The 16,997-nt window shown below is 46.8% G+C and overlaps 1 protein-coding gene across 3 annotated transcripts in view; it reads right to left on the bottom strand.

Annotated features, from left to right (window-relative positions):
• DTX2 (deltex E3 ubiquitin ligase 2) overlaps nucleotides 1-16,997 on the bottom strand; it is an 89,634-nt gene that overhangs the window by 26,528 nt on the left and 46,109 nt on the right. For all 3 annotated transcript variants that reach the window (XM_029612627.1, XM_029612628.1, XM_029612629.1), the window contains one exon: nucleotides 10,652-10,710. In XM_029612627.1, the coding sequence (XP_029468487.1) occupies nucleotides 10,652-10,710 (59 nt within the window). The remainder of the gene's footprint in view (nucleotides 1-10,651; nucleotides 10,711-16,997) is intronic.

The raw sequence follows: 16,997 nt of genomic DNA, 5'->3' as shown, positions 1-16,997 counted from the left end.
GACCATGTAAATACATTCTTAAACAGCGGTCTATATATGGGCAGGGACCATTTTCAAGTCATTTATCTGGGTAAAAGAGCTGTCAGAAAACGGTGCTCGCTCTACACAGCTAGAAGCCTGCACGGAGAACCCACAGAGAGAAGGGAGCGTCCTGGGGGTGGAAAGTAACCCATGCAGACTGAACACTCAAATCTATGGGATATTTTCCATAGAAAAATATCCAATTACAAAAGCAGGTGCAAGTGTCCATGAGGACTTCTCTCTCCCTCCCACCCGGGGCAGTATTCAAAAAGGAATGTGCATGCACACGCACCATGTGAGGGCTGCTGCGAAGTCCATGCATAAAAAAGAGGAAAAAAAACTAAAGTGGCCGTGGGTTTGGCATCAATGTGGGCAGCTGGAAAATTGCCCTCTTAACCACAAACTCAGCTTGAAAAGGACTCCCCCCCCCTTGGACTTTCCACTCCAGCCAGGCAGACGTGTTTTACACGCACCGTGTGCAGCTTCACTTCTCTCTCTCTAACCGATTCAGCCAGAGTCAGATCTGGCCGACAACTGGAGAAGAAGCTGAACTTCGGGACTGAACGAAAAGAAATAGCTTCCCTAAAGGACAAATGGGGTTTTCCAAAATAGGCGGTTGGGAGGAAGGCCTTCAGAAAGGATGTAGCAAGAAGCGCTTTACGCTGGCCAGTAAATTACATCCAGACTTTAAAGAATGGGCCTTGCACTTACGTTCCTTTGCCTGAAAGGAAGTTTCCCACATTTTTGAGGTTGAGCAAACATTACAAGAACTACAAATGCCTGTCTGGGAGAAGGGGCTGTAACAGAGAGCATAAGTTTAGGTAGAGCATAAGAGACTGGGATGGGAGGTCCAGCTTCTACAGTTGACATTGAGAAATTCCTACTTACCTGATAATTTCCTTTTCTTTAGGACAGTCTGATGAATCCAGAACAAGTGGGCTATCCACCTCTACCAGCAGATGGAGACGAAGCAAACTGACGTCACAGTACATATACCCCTGCAGTGACATCAGCCTGCCAGTATTCACTTCAAAAGCAACCGTGGACAGACTAGCAAAGCTTGATTAAACAGATAACCATTTCAATACTCGGCCAACAGGCAACGCTGAGCTCAGACAAGAATGTATTAACACTAGTCTAGGGACTGGATGAACACTTACCAGTAATCCCTGTAACACATAGCCATGGAGGAGAACCATAATACAACCATTTGGCAGCCAAGGGAAGGAAGCTGGATTCATCTGATTCTCCTAAAGAAAAGGAAATTATCAGGTAAGTAGTAATTTCTCATTTCTTAGCGTCTAGTCAGTTGAATCCAGAACAAGTGGGATGTACCCAAGCTACTCCTGAATAGGGCGGGAGGCTGCCCGCGGTCCGGGCCTCACATCCTGATAATAATCCCTGGAAAAAGTGTGCAATGAGGACCATGTTGCACTCGGCAAATGCTGATGCCCATGACACTGCCTAAGCCCTAGTGGAATAAGCCCTGACCTGATTAGGTAACGGCTTCCTGGCATCAACATATGCAGCCGTGACTCTCTCCTTAACCCAGCGAACTATTGTAGCCCACGAGGTTGGCTCTCCCTGCCTAATACCGCTGTGAAGGACAAACAGGCGATCCATCTTCCGAAAAGGCTTAGTAACATCCAGATATCTAACAGTATGTCTCATGACATCCAAGGGTCGCAACAGATAAATGCATCGCATGCAACCACCTAATACAAAATTCGGCTGTGCGAGTTTTAGCAGGGATTTCAAAACAATGCATATATCCCCAGTTCTAAGAGAATTACATTGGCTCCCAATAAGGTGGAGGGGCAAATTTAGGTTGCTAACCATCTTATTTAAACTCGTGTATAATCTTTCCCCCTGTATACTACGGGATCTCATAAGATGTTATACCCCAGCATGTGCTTTGAGATCTAAAAACTTACAACTGTTAGATGTTCCTCCAGTTAAAAAGTTTAAATGGGTTAAAACCAGAGGGTGTGTTTTCTCCGCTGTTGCAGCTAATGAGTGGAATAAACTCCCAACAGAAGTGAGACAGTTACAGGATTTTAACATTTTTAGAAAGGCATTAAAAGCAGTATTTTTTTTTAGGCCACTTTTGGCTGGTGTGCTGTTTTCTTTTTAAAATCATTGTAATAACATAATATATGTTTGTAGTGTTTTATTTGTTTGTATATATGTTTGTTTTTAGTTGTTTTATGATTGTTATTTTGTAATCTGCGCCAAACATTTTATGGAGGTTGCAGAATAAAAGTATTTTAAATAAATAAATAAAAAATGGACGATACTCCTCTACATCTCTGGATTGATTCACGTGAAAGTTAGTGACTACCTTTGGTAAAAAAGAAGGAACAATACACGCAACTGTACCGCCCCTAGAGTCACCTGTCACCTAGAGGAATGGTTCCTGGCAAGATAAGGCCTGCAATTCAGAAATCCTATGCACAGAACAAATTGCCACAAGAAAACAGTTTTCAAGATCAGTAACTGAAAGGACAGGTTACACATCGATCTAAATGTAAGGCCTGTTAAGAAATCCAATACCAAATTAAGACTCCATAAGGGCGCTGGAAACCACAAAGGATGAAGATGATGTTTCGCTCCTTTCAGGAAACATGCCACACCAGGATGAGCTAACAAGGAACCACCATTCACCTGACCCCTGAAACAGGCGAGAGCCACAACTTGTACCTTTAAGGAATTGAGGACCAAGCCTTTATTCAAGCCATCCTGCAGAAATTCCAAAATGAGTGGGATCTTGACCGAACAAGGAAGAGTACCTCAATCCTCACACCAGGCCTCAGACACTCGCTAAACCTGCACACAGGCCAATTTAGTGGACAACTTTCTAGCTTAGCAAGGTGGAAATCACTGCCGCAGAGTATTCACGCTTCAGCAAGCGAGCTCTTTCAAGGGCCATACCGTAAGACAAAATCAAATTGGATCTTCGTGAAAGACAGATCCCTGGTGCAACAGGTTCCTGTGCGCTGGAAGTTGAAGGGGCGAGTCCACCAGGAGCCTCTGCAGATCCCCATACCATGGTCTCCTGGGCCAATCTGATTTGACCAAGAGCACCATCCCTCTGTGGTGCTTGATCCTCCAAACCAATCTGCCCAACATGGGCCATGGAGGAAAGGCAATTAGAAACCTGTCTTCCAGCCATTCCTGCACCAGGGCATCGAACCATAATGACTTTGGATCTCTCCTGTGACTGAAGAATTGCGCAACGTTCGCATTGCAAGAAGTTGCAAGCAGGTCTAAGAAATGGGAGACCCCAGTGATCTAGAATCAGCTGAAACTCCTCATCTGACAATACCCATTCTCCTTGATCCAGACTCTCCCTGATGAGAAAGTCTGCTCTTACATTGTCTTTTCCTGTTTATGTGAGGCTGAGATCTGGAGATGCACTTCGGCCCATTCCATAAGCTGATCTATTTCCTGCAACACTTGTTGGCTCTTGGTTCCTCCCTGCCGATTGATGTAAGCCATATTGTCCGGGACCGATTGACCCTGCAGTCTGTCGCTGAACTGCAAACATGCCAACCGAACAGCCCTGGCTTCCAGCTGAATGATGTTCCAGAGAGACGTCTGCACTCCAGCATCTTTGCGCTGTCAGCTCCTGAGAGTGAGTTTCCTAATTATGGAGGCTCACATCTGTTGTCAGTACTAGCCAGTCCGGAGGTGCTAGGCAAACTCCCTTCCTTAGATGATCCGCCCCTAGCCACCACCATAGTTGGGAGGAAACCTCCATCGGGATGTGGAGCCAAATTGAATAGTCTTGAGACTGCAGGTTCCACCGTGATGGCAAGGAGCGCTGTAGAGGACGTATAGGCACCCTCGCCCACGGTACCATTTCCAGGGTTGCTGTCATAAACCAAGTACTTGCAGGTAGGACCATACGGTCGGGCACAAAGTGTTCATCAACAGACGTAGCTCTACCATCAACTTCTGAATATGAGTTTCTGGCAGGAAAACCTTGTCCTGTTTCGTGTCAAACTGAACCACGAGGTATTCCAATGACTGAACAGGCTGAAGATTGCTCTTGCCCAGGTTCTCCACCCAGCCGAGCTTCTGCAACAGGGAGATCATTTTGCGGGTCACTAGGCGGCTCTCTTCCAGCGACTTGGCTCGAATTAACCAGTCATCCAAATACTGGCATACCAGGATCCCATCCTCTCTCAATTCTGCCACAACTACTACCATTACCTTGGAAAAGGTCCTGAGAGCAGTGGCCAGAAAGAAGGGCGGCGCTCGAAACTGATAGTGGCATCCCAAAACTGCGAACCACAGAAAACAATGTTCTAGTTGGATGGGAATGTAAAGATGTGTCTCGGAGAGGTCAGAAATTCTCCTGCCTGCACTGCCATTTTAACCGAGCACAAAATTTTCATGCGAAAATGCCACACTCGCAGATGACAGTTAACACCTTTGAGATCCAGGATGGGACAAAAAGAGCCCTCCTTCTTGGGCGCAAGAAAATAAATGGAATATCACTCCATATTTTCTTGAGACGTGAGCACCGGAACCACAGCCCTCAGACTGAGCAGCCTTGCCAATGTATCCTCTACTGCCTGCATATTCTGCGGGTAGTGGCAGGGAGTCTCCATGACCACATCCTGAGGAACACTGCGAAACTCCATTGCATATCCTTCTCGTATCGCCTCCAGGACCCATTGATCTGATATGATGTCAACCCATCTCTGATAGAAGAGAGAGGGGTCCCCCTAACTCTTGTTCCCAAGGTTGGGTCGAAAAACCTTCATTGGGAGGCTTGGGAGGTTCCACTACTCGAGCCTGCACCTCTTCCTGGTTGTCTGGGATGAAAGGACAGAGACCTACCGAAGGGTCGAGTCCTCTGAAAGGTCGCTCCTCTATAGGGTCGAAAACACTTGGATTCTCTAGCACGACCTTTCAATTTAAAGGAGAACAATGTCTGCTTCTTATCTTCCAGCAAACAAGGAATCGACAATTCGCCCCACTTACTGCCCAGTTTCTCCAACTCGCTCCAAAATAAGAGTGAGCCTTTAAAGGGCAATTTGGTGAGGTTAGCCTCGGAGGTCGCACCGGCTGACCAATTTCTCAGCCATAACTGACACTTTGCCACTATTACCGAAGCCACCCCTCTGGCTGAAGTGTGGACCAAATCACAGCCTGCATCTGTCAAGAAAGCAGCTGCTGGCTCCATAACTGCCCTGGAGTAAAACCCAGTGTCATCAACCTCCTGGGAAAGAAGAAACAAGAGTGAGCCACCAGAGAACAGCAAGAAGCGATCTGCAATGTCATTGCCACTGCTTCAAATGCTTGTTTAAGGATAGTCTCAATTTTTCTACCATGACTAGCCTTCAAGGCTGCTCCTCCTTCCATGGGAATAGTGGTCTTACCACAGGATCCAGTGGGTACAGGCCTTCCAAAATCCGACCCCCTTTGAAATTAGTCTCTAGGGCGCCCCACTCAAGATCAATTAATTCTTGAATGGCCTCCATCACAGGGAAGCTTTACGCAAGGAAACCAAAATGGAATTTTCCCGGAATCTGCCCCAGGAACCCCAAGCATTTTCAAAGCCTGGGAAATCAGAGCTGGCAGTTCATCTCTATGAAAGAGCCATAGCATAGTCCAATATGGTTCTAATCTTGGAGGAATTTCCCCATCCTCTAGAGTGTCAGGATCGGCCTCATCATCCGTGCCATCAGGATCTCTATCGGGCAGTCCCGCTGCCGATCTAGGTGTACCCCGGCGCTTAACAGTAGGTTCTGGCAAGGTTCCCACCTGAAACTCTGCCCTGGGAGCGTGGACAGAGCTGAGGACTGCACCTGAAGAAAGGATTGCAATCCCTGGAAAAATTCTACCTGTGAAAATTCTACCCATGAAAGTATCCATACCAAACCTGAGGCAAACTCATGGAGCTACCCTCCCCTGCTGAAGAGCCAGTTAGAGGAGTTCCAAAATCAGGCACCCCACCTGATACATCTATACCCAGGCCTACATCCGGCTGGGAAGAACCAAGCTTAGTGAAATCAGAAGAAGACAATTCTCCCTGAGCCTCCAAACAGCACTGGCACAAATTAGTGGGCACTCCAGGCTGAGATGCCCAAATTTGACAAGCAGCGCAAAGAGAAAGGCGCTTAGGTTTCTTAGGTATAGGTGCCATTAGGCCAACAGTGTGCTAAGTGGTAACCAAAGGCGTGCGTCCAGCTGATTTTTTTTTTTTTAGGGCATCCAAAAAATCTAGGCATCCAACCTAGGCATCCCTAGGATAGGCACCGCAAAAACTTTATGCGTACAGCAGTGCTCAACTTGTGCGGACAGGTAAGCATGCAGCCATTAAAGATACCACTCAACCTGAACACACAAAATGAGGCCCGACTAAGTGCCCAAAAACTGGACACACAACCTGGACGCACAGCTAGACGCACTCACAGAACTGAAAAACCTGTAAAGGGCAGCCTATAGAAAGCATATGTAACGTCAAGCAGCGTGCAGCAAAAAAGCCTCAGACCAGGCCTAGCCTAGAGGCTATTCAACCCGCCAGGCTGCCCACATTCCTCAACCTTCCACGTTAGCGGGACGAATGTCAAGATGGCACACTGAGCACAAAGACTGGGGGGGGAAAGGAAGCCCTACACCAAAACACACTGAGTCTCTGTATTTATTTATTTATTTTTAAACTCGCTTGAGCTCAAACCTACCTAGCTGAGTACAGAGACCTTCTCCAGCTGCAAGGGGAGAGGGCATATGCAGTCACAGCTGTGCTCGGCTTCCTGCATCCACTGCCTTTCAGTTGCTTAACAGCTAAGTCCACGAGGGCTGAAAAAACAGCTACCGGACCAAGGCACTCATCTGAGGGACCAGGGAAATCACCTCAGGAATTCTAAACTGAGGGAGGGACCATTTAGTATCACCGCAGGAGAGTGGGGCAAATTTATTTACTTATTTCTCCTTCCCCACCCCCCCCAAATCGAAGCAATCCCCAGTAGAGAGATGCATGTCCACCATCTGCTGGAGACTAAGAATACTGGCAGGCTGTCACTGCAGGGGTATATATACTCTGACGTCAGTTTGCTCCGTCTCCATCTGCTGGTAGAGGTGCATAACTCACTTGTTCTGGATTCATCTGACTGGACGCTAAGAAACTGGGAAATATCCTTAACTAGAATGGTATAAGCAGGGGCAACTGAGCAGACTTGGTGGGCCAACTGGAGTTTATCTTCTAAGCCTGTATAAATGTGACAAGTAGGAAAGGCCAATAAATTGAGTTATTAAGGGGATCCAAAATGGAATAAAGGAACATTTTCAACATTGTGGAGAATGATTCCAGAGGAGAGGAATGATATGAAGAGACAGCTTGGTGGGTACAGGTGATAGTGAGTGTTGTAAAAGCCAAGAAGCACTCGAAGCATAAGCAGATATACCCAGTGACTAATAAGATGGTGTGAAAACTGAAGATAATTTTACTAAATGTGAAAGCTGCACGAGAGGATTAAGGAAGAAAGAAAGATGAACATCAGAATTTGTGATCATTCTGTTCACTCTCCCCAAAGGGCAGACAGAACAGAGCTTGTGCAATCTAGGTGAGAAACTGAACAACAGTGGAAACAAGTATAAGGCAGAACTGCTGGCTCTGTAACTGTGATGCACACTGCCATGCAGAGGGCATTTGGGGTGGTGCTTTCATTAGGCAAACCAGGCGGTTGCTTAGAGCTCCAAAATTTTGTGGTGGCAAAATTCCATCATTACAAAGCCTGGAGCTGCTGGCGGAGCCCATCCCACCCGTGGCTGAAGAACAGGAAGAGGTCCAAGAACTGAGCGCCCCTGGCAGAGCCTCCCACCAGCAGCCAAAGAACAAAAAGAGACTGGGGCCACAGTAGCTGAAGAATGGAAAGGATGGAGCTTCTGCATTAGGAGACAGCAGAGTGTCTGCTGAGAGGGTGGTAGGATCCAGAAACTGAGAAGGTACTGAGCTGGATTGGTGGGAAGAGAGAGAGAGAGAAGGGCTGATGAAAGGGGAGGATGGAGAAAGTGCTGACAGCGAGGAAAGAGGGCAAAGAGACTGAGGTGATGCTGGTATGCTAAGGCACTGAGTGATGAAGAGAATGCTGAGAGAGGATGGAGAAAAAGATATGCCGGAAAGGCTGAAATGTGATGCTGGGCAGAGAGTGAAGGAAGAGTTTGGGTCAATGTTCCAAAAGTCGGGAAGTGCTGTGCAGGAGATGCCACCAGTGGGAGAGGCGGGGGTGGGGAATGCAAGACGAAAGTTAGCCTAATACCTTTGGCACCAGCCCAAATTTTTAGGAGCCAGAGTTAAAAAGCCATAAAGATTCACTCTTATTTTGTCTGGGTTTTTTTTTTTTTTTTTGTCTGCTTATTTTGATTTTTGTTGTAATGTTCTTTGTCTCACCCCTGGCCTTCCTGCCCCTCCCTTTCTATCCCCTCTAATCTCACATCAGTGGCAGTAGAGCTGAGCAGGAAGCTGAGTCAGAACTTTTCATGGGGGGAGGTTGAGATTGGCCTTTGATAACTGTTTTAATGAAATAAGAGAAAGGCAAGTTGAAAAGGCTGAACTCCAGGTTGCGCAGAGAGAGCCCACGGAGTTCTTTCCCCATGGCACCTCACCTTCCGTGGAAGCAGAATCCCTTCTTCTCCCTACACACAGCCTTCCATCTTGGCTGCAGGCAGCTCTTCTCTGTGGATTGCACTGAGGCACAGCAGATGTCGTGTCTTTCTTCCGCCGGCCCAGCACCTTCTTCAGCCCTCCAGTGCTTCTCTACTGCTGCCATAGCGATTGCCTGCCACTAAATCACTCCATAACCTGAACCCCCTGCATCCAGAAAAGGGCTCTTTCTGACTGGAAGCCCTCCACATCTGCTGCACCTATCCACCAAGTTCTAAGAGGACTTTGTCCAGACATTTTTGCAGATACAGGGGGATAACAGATAGATGGATTCAACTGCTACATAAGTCTCTGTTACATTTACTTTGTAAAGAACATCTAAAAATAGAACATAACCCCCACAAAAAAAAAATGAGAGCGCAAACAACTGAAAGAATGAAAAAAATATACAGTACAATATACTGTCACACCTTTTCAGAAGGATCTTAGATGGCTAGATCCTTCAGGGTGAATGCATCATACTGCAAAAGCAGCTAAATTCATATAGAAACATAGAAATGATGGCAGAAGAAGACCAAACGGTCCATCCAGTCTGCCCAGCAAGCTTTCACACTTTTTTTTTTCATACTTTGTTACTCTTGTCCCTTTAAATAATTTTTTTGGTTCTATTTCCCTTCCTCCCCCGCCATCGTAGATAGCAGTGCTGGAGCTGCATCTAAGTGAAGTATCCAGCTAATTGGTTTGGGGTAGTAACCGCCGTAATAAGCAAGCTACTCCCACGCTTGTTTACCCAGCCTGTGCAATTCAGTCCTTGTTGGTTGTTTGAATATACATCCTCTTTTCTTCATCCCCCTGCTGTTGAAGCAGACAGCTATGCTGGATATGCATTGAAAGTGAAGTATCAGGCATTTTTGGTTTGGGGTAGTAACCGCCGTAACAAGCAAGCTACTCCCCTGCTTTTATGTGGATGCAAATCCTTTTTTCCACATTTCCTCTTGCCGAAGCATAGAGCAATGTTGGAGTAGCATTAACCGTGTGTATGTTTATTGAATAAGGATATTCATCTCCAGGTAGTAGCCGGCATTCCCTTTCACCTGACTTCCTCAGAGTAAAGGCTCCTCCTTTTTTCCCTCCATATCCCCCAAGAAAGGGACATCACCTTTTTCTTCATCCCTCTCCACAATCGTAACCCTTACTCTCTGCTCTCTTTCTCCAACTCCCACAGCGACCTTGCTCCCCCCCCCCCCCAATGACCATACGTGGGGTGGTACCCTTGAAATGACCTTGCATGTATAAATCCTAAGTTTCAACTATTGCTAATAGGGAAAAATTCATCCTTAAAAATCATTCTAAATGCTACACGTGTTAAACTAATTGCCTTGTGACTGTCAATGGATCAACACCAATTTTTTTTTACAACAGTTGGCAAACCTAAAATATTTCTTTAATGAAATGTACTAAGAAAATGAACATGCAAAGTACAGGCAGTGGCTGAGGGGGACTGGCCTCTTTAGGTTACTCACCCTGATGAGATCCCCAATACATTTTGCACCTGAAATGTCCTTTTCACAAGCCTTCGGCCTTGCTTAGCTGCACGCTCCCCGTCCTCTAGCTGAAGCACAGAATGCTTCAGACTTATTGAGGGCAGAAGGAAGAAACCACACCCTTTGGAGGAAGCCAAAATGCAACATCTCTGCTTTCTGTTTCTGTTTCTCTGCTATGAAAGTCACAACTCTCACAGCAGAGTGAAACACACTACTCAGATTACAGATCACTTTCAAATGATTCCAATGGGTTTTTCTTCCACCATAGCCAAGAGCAAAACAGTGCAGTGAGTGAAGGCAGCTTTTGGGGTCATACACACAAGGAGACTCTGCAGTCTGTACAGAAATATTTCAGTATAGTCAATTTTTGGATCCACTATAAACATATTCACAAATACGTTTTATAGATAGGATGTATAATCTTTATACGAAATGCCACAGAGTGATATAAAAGCAAATACTTTGTTACCTGCTAGAGCCTGGTAAATCCTGCTGGGTCTGTGCAGCTGTACGGACAGGGACGGAGAGCTGAGAACAGAGACACATGACTTATTTATTTAGATTTTTTATATTCTGCTTTTTGCCCTTTTTTTTCAGCACTTCAAAGCGGATTACATTCAGCCCCAGAGGGCTTACAATCTAAGTTTGTACCTGAGGATATGGAGGGTAAAGTGACTTGCCCAAGGTCACAAGGAGCGACAGTGGGACTTGAATCCTGGTCTCCCGGTTCATAGTCCACTGCTCTAAACACTAGGCTATTCCTCCACTCCTACTGTACACTTATTGTACACTGCTCAATTTCTTTACAGCCGCGCCTTGCAAAGAACCTAGACTGGCAGGGCAGCCATCACGTACCGACTGGGTCAAATAGAAACGGCATCCGGTCCAGTTCAACAAGCAGTAGCTTTTAAGGGATGCTGGCAGCAGAACCGCAGAGACTCTCTGGGTTCAGATCTCATCTCTACCATCTTCAGTATGTGAGCAATCACTTGAATGCTCTGTATTTGCTCTCTCGCTCTCTCTTGCTTTCCTTTATCCTTACACACATGCATTTTAAGTTTATGGGAACAGAGACTTTTCAATTTTTGCCTGCTTCTGACAAATAATAATTGCAGCAGTTTATATGGAGAAATCACTTCTTACCTGATAATTTCCTTTTCTTTAATGGAGACAGGTTAATCCAGAACAAGTGGGTAATGCACCTCGACCAGCAGATGGAGACTGAGCAAAGCTGATGTTACGGTATATATACCCCTCCACTGACATCAGCCCGTCAGTATTCTCTGCAAAAGCTAACTGTGGACAACTAAACAGTACATGATCATAACTATAAACAGACAACCATACACTCAGTTAACAGGAAAACATTGAGCTCAGATAAGGAGTGTAATATCACTAATCTAGGGACGAGATCTGACACTTACCAGTAATCTCTGGAAACGCAGCCACCCAGGAGGACAACACCACCCCCATCCGGCAGCCAAGGGTGGGAAGATGGATTAACCTGTCTTCACTGAAGAAAAGAAAATTATCAGGTAAGTAGTAATTTCTCCTCTCTTAGCATTCAGACAGGTTAATCCACGACCAGTGGGATGTACCAAAGCTACTCTCTAACAGGGCCTGCCTGTGGTGCAATCAACACCGCATGCATGAAGGCTGCATCCTCCTGGACCTGCACATCCAGGCGGTAATGCCTGGAAAAGGTGTGTAATGAGGACCACATTGCAGCTTGGCAAATCTTGATGAGAGACAACAATCTAATCTCCGCCCATGGCACTGGCTGAGCTCTAGTGGAATGAGCCATAACCTGACTAGGCAACGGTGGCTTAGCATCCACATATATGAACGTGACTACTTCCTTAATCCAGTGGGCTATTGTAGCCTGCGAAGCCGGATCACTCTGTTTACCCCCACCGTGGAGTATAAACAGCTGGTCCACCTTCCTGAGATGTTTAGAAAACTCCAAATACCTCATGATATGTCGTTTGACATCCAAGGTTCATAACAAACTATATTCATCCACACTTCTCTCCCTATCCAGTGTCGGCAGGGAAATCGATTGATTCAAGTGAAATCCGAGACCACCTTCGGCAAAAAGGACAGAACAGTTCGCAGTTAGACTGCCCCCAGAGTCACTTGCAGGAACAGTTCCCGGCAAGACAGAGCCTGCAGTTCAGAAATTCTACATGCTGAACACCTTCCTCAAGTAACCAACCTCAAGGAAAGGCAGGACCCACCAGAAAATCTAGAACCTGATTAAGACTCCACAAGTGCAGTGGCAACTGCAAGGGGGAACGAAGATGCTTCACCCCTTTCAAGAACCGGACCACATCCGGATGGGCCAACAAAGGTTCACCATTCACCTGACTTCGGAAACAGGCAAGAGCCACCACCTTCAAGGATTTAAGGGACAAGCCCTTAATCAACCCATCCTGCAAAAAATCCAAACTGAGTGGGATCTTAACCGAATGAGGATGAGCCCCTCGTTCCTCACACCAAGCCTCAAACCCTCGCCAAACCCGATCATAGGCTAAGGAAGTGGAGACCTTATATGCTTGAAGCAAGGTGGAAATCTCAGCAGTGGAATAGCCATGCTTCAGCAACCGAGCCCTCTCAAGTGCCATAGCATAAAACAAAATTAAGTCGGAACTTCATGAAGAATAGGCACTGCCATAGCAGATCCCTGTTGACAGGTAATCAGAAAGGAGTGTCAACCAGGAGCCTCTGCAGATCTGCATACCACGGTCTCCTGGGATAATCCAACGCCACCAGAAGCACTAACCCTTGTGTTTCTCGATCCTCCAAATTATTCTCCCCAACATGGGCCATGAGGAAAAAGCATATAGAAGCTTGCCTTCCGGCCACTCCTGCATGAGGGCATCGATGCCCAAAGACTTAAGATCTCTCCTGCGACTGAAGAAGTGAGGAACCTTCGTATTGTGCAATATCACCAGCAAGTCTAAAAATGGGAGGCCCTAGCGGCCCACTATGAGCTGAAAGGCTTTGTTTGACAATTCCCATCCTCCTGGATCCAGACTCTGTCTGCTGAGAAAGTAGGCTCTTACATTGTCTTTTCCTGCAATGTGTGAGGCTGAGATCTCCTGAAGATGAACTTCTGTCCATTCCATGAGTTGGGCTATTTCCTGCAACACTTGATGGCTCTTGGTTCCTCCCTGATGATTGATGAAAGCACAATCGTTGCATTGTCCGGATATCATTCGGCCCACTTGACCGTGCAAGCTGTTGACAAATCACAAGCATGCCAACCAAATGGCATGGGCTTCCAGCCGATTGATGCTCCAGAGAGACTCCTCTGTACTCTAGTGCTCCTGGCGTCAGCTCCTGACAGTGAGCCCCCCCCCAACCCTGGAGGATTGCATCCCTCATGAGTACTAGTCAGTCTAGTATTCATAGGGGAATGCCCTTCCTTATATGATCCACTTGCAACCACTACTGCAGTTGGAATCCTTATAGAGTAGTCCTGATACCATGGATTCCAATATGCAAGCAATGTGCGCTGAAGAGGATGCATATGTGCCCCTGCCCACGGAACCACCTCTAGGATGGCTGCCATCAACCAAGCACCTATAGAGAAGACCTCACCTTTGTGCATATTGTTTCTGTCAATAGTCACACTTGCGCCATCAGTTTCTGAATGTTGATCACCAGCAAGAACATCTTGCCTTGCTTCGTATCGAAATGAACACCAAGACACTTCAGTGTCTGGGATGGCTGCAGATTACTCTTGGCCAAGTTCACCACCCAGCCTATTTCCTGTAACAAGGAGATCACCTTGCGTGAGGCCTGAAGACTATCTTTCATGTTCTTGGCCCGAATTAGCAAATCGTCTAGGCACGGGTGGACCAGAATGCCATCTTCTCTCAACATTACGATCTTGAACTCTTAGGTTTGGCCGGCTTCATCAACTGCAGCCCTTGAAAAAAAATTCTACCCAAGAGAGCAGAAGGACCCATATCAAAACCAGGGGATGTCGGTCCTGCGCCTACTGATTTGTCTTTCCCTGCTGACAAACCAATTAGGAGAGCCCCAAAACCAAGCAAAACCTCTGACAGACCCCCTCTGGTCCCATTCCCGCATCATGCTGGGAAGGCCCAGGATCAGCAAAATCAGTCTGAGATTACTCTCCCTTAGCCTCCAAGCAGAGCTGACACGTTAGAGGGGACGCCAGGCTGAGATGCCCGAATATGGCAGGCAGCAGAAAGGAGGCACTAAGGCTTCTTTGCTAAGGTTCTATGGATAAACACCCACTAGGAGTACTCTCAATTGTGCACCGAACTGTATGTCACCTGGACAAGGCGCCCAAAAACAAGTTCTATTCAATAAGTGCACACTATGGACACCCAAAATTTAGGCGCCCAGTACGTGGGGTCCAGGTAGGTGCCCACATGGGCGCGCGAGCACAAACCTACAGGCACTGTTTTGCGACAGACTTGCAAGTAGAAAAGCATGTGAACACCGCTGCAGCCTACCACGCGGCGTCTGAGCAAAGCCTAGCCAAAAGGCTGCTGAACCCGCCAGGCTGCCATGACTCCCCAAGCTCCCACAGAGGCGGGAATGGATGTCGGATCAATGTACAGAGGCTCAGAAACCAGAAGGGGAATGGAATTCCTCACTTTTCTTTTTTTTTTTTTTTAAATATTTACTCTTTACTTGAGCTCAACTCGTACCGGTCAAATATAGTTGTTCTCCGGCTGCGGGGGAAGAGGGCAAAGGCCTTCACCGCTGCGCTCAGCTTCCTGGACCCATTAGTCTCTCAGCTGTTTCTTTCTCTACAGCTAAGTCCACGCCGGAAAACCAGCTACTGGGCTGAGGCACTCTACTGAGGGAGGGGATCCGCAGATATCACCTCAGGAAAACTCAACTGAGGAAGGGATTATAAAGGTATCACCACGGCAGAGTGGGGCAAATTAAATTTCCTCCTTCCAAAATGTTTTTTTTAAGCAATCCCCAGTAGGGAGATGTACGTCCATCTGCTGGAGATGGAGAATACTGGCGGCCTGATCATCTTCATCTGCTGGCAGAGGTGCATCACCCACTGGTCATGGATTAGCCTGTCCGAATGCTAAGAAAAAGTGGCTTAGAATAAAGCCCCCAAGCAGAAGCCGAATCCATGCATTACAGCTCAACGTGGGTCTCTGGCTTTAGTCCCCTAAACAAAGGGCTCTTAATAAGCACTAATACCACCAAGGACTTGCCATGTATGCTGCTTTCTTTTCCACAAACAAGTTATTGCCCCCGGGTATGAGAGGTATAGAAAATGCACCATCACAGGGGGGGGGAAAAAGACAGACTTCAGTTTAAAACGTTGTCTTTCTGGGTCAAAAGGAATGCTAGCAATTCTTGCAGTTATCACACTTAAAATACTTCATGCAGCCACCACTGGGGTGGATGACTCTGCACCATAATTATGGCACCTGTATGCCATGGCAATTAATACTCCTCCAGGATAATTGGGTGACTCAGGACACAGATATAGTGACTTGCCCAGTGCTCACTTACAGACTGAAAGGCAAACGTTGGACTCCGAACCCTCACGTCAGACTCCTTGCACCATAAGCTTATAAGACAGCCCTCCCTGCAAGGTACCCTGTGGCTCTGCTGGAATTAATAGAGTTCCTTTTTTAAGGCTATAAACGAAGCTGTTGCAAAACACAAATGTACATAAGACAGACCACTCTGGGACTACCTTCCCTCCACAGTTCCCCAGCCTGGGGCAAGTCCAAAAAGGAAAAGGAGGGTGGCTGCATGGAATCCCTTCTGTTGTAAGTAAAGAGCTACAAAGCCTGGCCTAAGAACACAGCAAGTGAAGGTTGAAGCAAACGCTCAGGCGGACTCGACATTAAGAAGGGAGTCCTATAGTCATACCTGGAAATATTGGAGTTCTGCTCCCCCTGAGATTAGAGCAGGGCAATGGGAGGGGGCAGAGTGTCTCCGTAAGATCTTTTTCTCTTCCACCCACTCCCCCCTCGGGAACTGCTTTCAGATAAACAGCTCCAACCTTCAGTGTCTCTAGCTTTATCTTTTGGCCCGGCGTCTCTTTTCTCCTTTTCCCTTGTCTCTATTCCTTTTTTTTTTTCATTTTCTCTCTGGTGTCCTCCCCCTCCTTTTCTGTTTCAGTTCTTTACCTTCCTTGTCACTTTCCTTTAGCAGCAAATATTTTAACACTTTCTCTTCCTTTTTTTATTCTCTTCTCCTTTTTGCCTTCTTCTGCACTCTCTCCTCCATTCTTTTTTCCCTTCTTCCTCCATTATCTTCTCAAGATTCCCATCAGCAATCCAAGGTGCTCTCCTTTTCCATCTCCTGCCATCCTTTGACTTCTATCTCCTATTCATCTTCCTCCTCCCCCTTCCTTTGCTGTTGCCTTACTCTTTCTATCCTCTCGTTTGCCCCTCTTCCCCCATCCTTGATCTCCCTCCACCACTCACCAATTCGTTATCTCTCTCACCCACACCCTCCCCCCCTTCTTTTGCTCTCTCCCCTCACTGCTCCCCCAGTCTCTCTCTGTTCTCCTTAACCCCCTCAGTCAGTGCTGTCACTGAGAGCTGAAAAGGCAGGATAAACCACATTTTGCTCCTTGGATGCCCAGCTCTATGATTTAAAAAAAAAATAAAAAATTGGCGGGGGGGGGGGGGGGGGGAGGACTAATCTCAAAGCAGTAATCAGAAATCAGAAATGGTTTGTTCAAGAATCTCTGTAAATCCATGCAATTCAGGTAAAAACCTGCTTCATGATCTGCTCAGGTATCTGGTAAGACTCCCTCCCTAATACCATCTAATGCAGACAAGCTGTGCTCC

Source organism: Rhinatrema bivittatum, chromosome 8 (assembly GCF_901001135.1).
Source record: "Rhinatrema bivittatum chromosome 8, aRhiBiv1.1, whole genome shotgun sequence".
NCBI lineage: Eukaryota > Metazoa > Chordata > Amphibia > Gymnophiona > Rhinatrematidae > Rhinatrema > Rhinatrema bivittatum.
The sequence above is the reverse complement of the archived record's forward strand: the minus strand, read 5'-3'. Positions and strand labels throughout refer to the sequence as shown.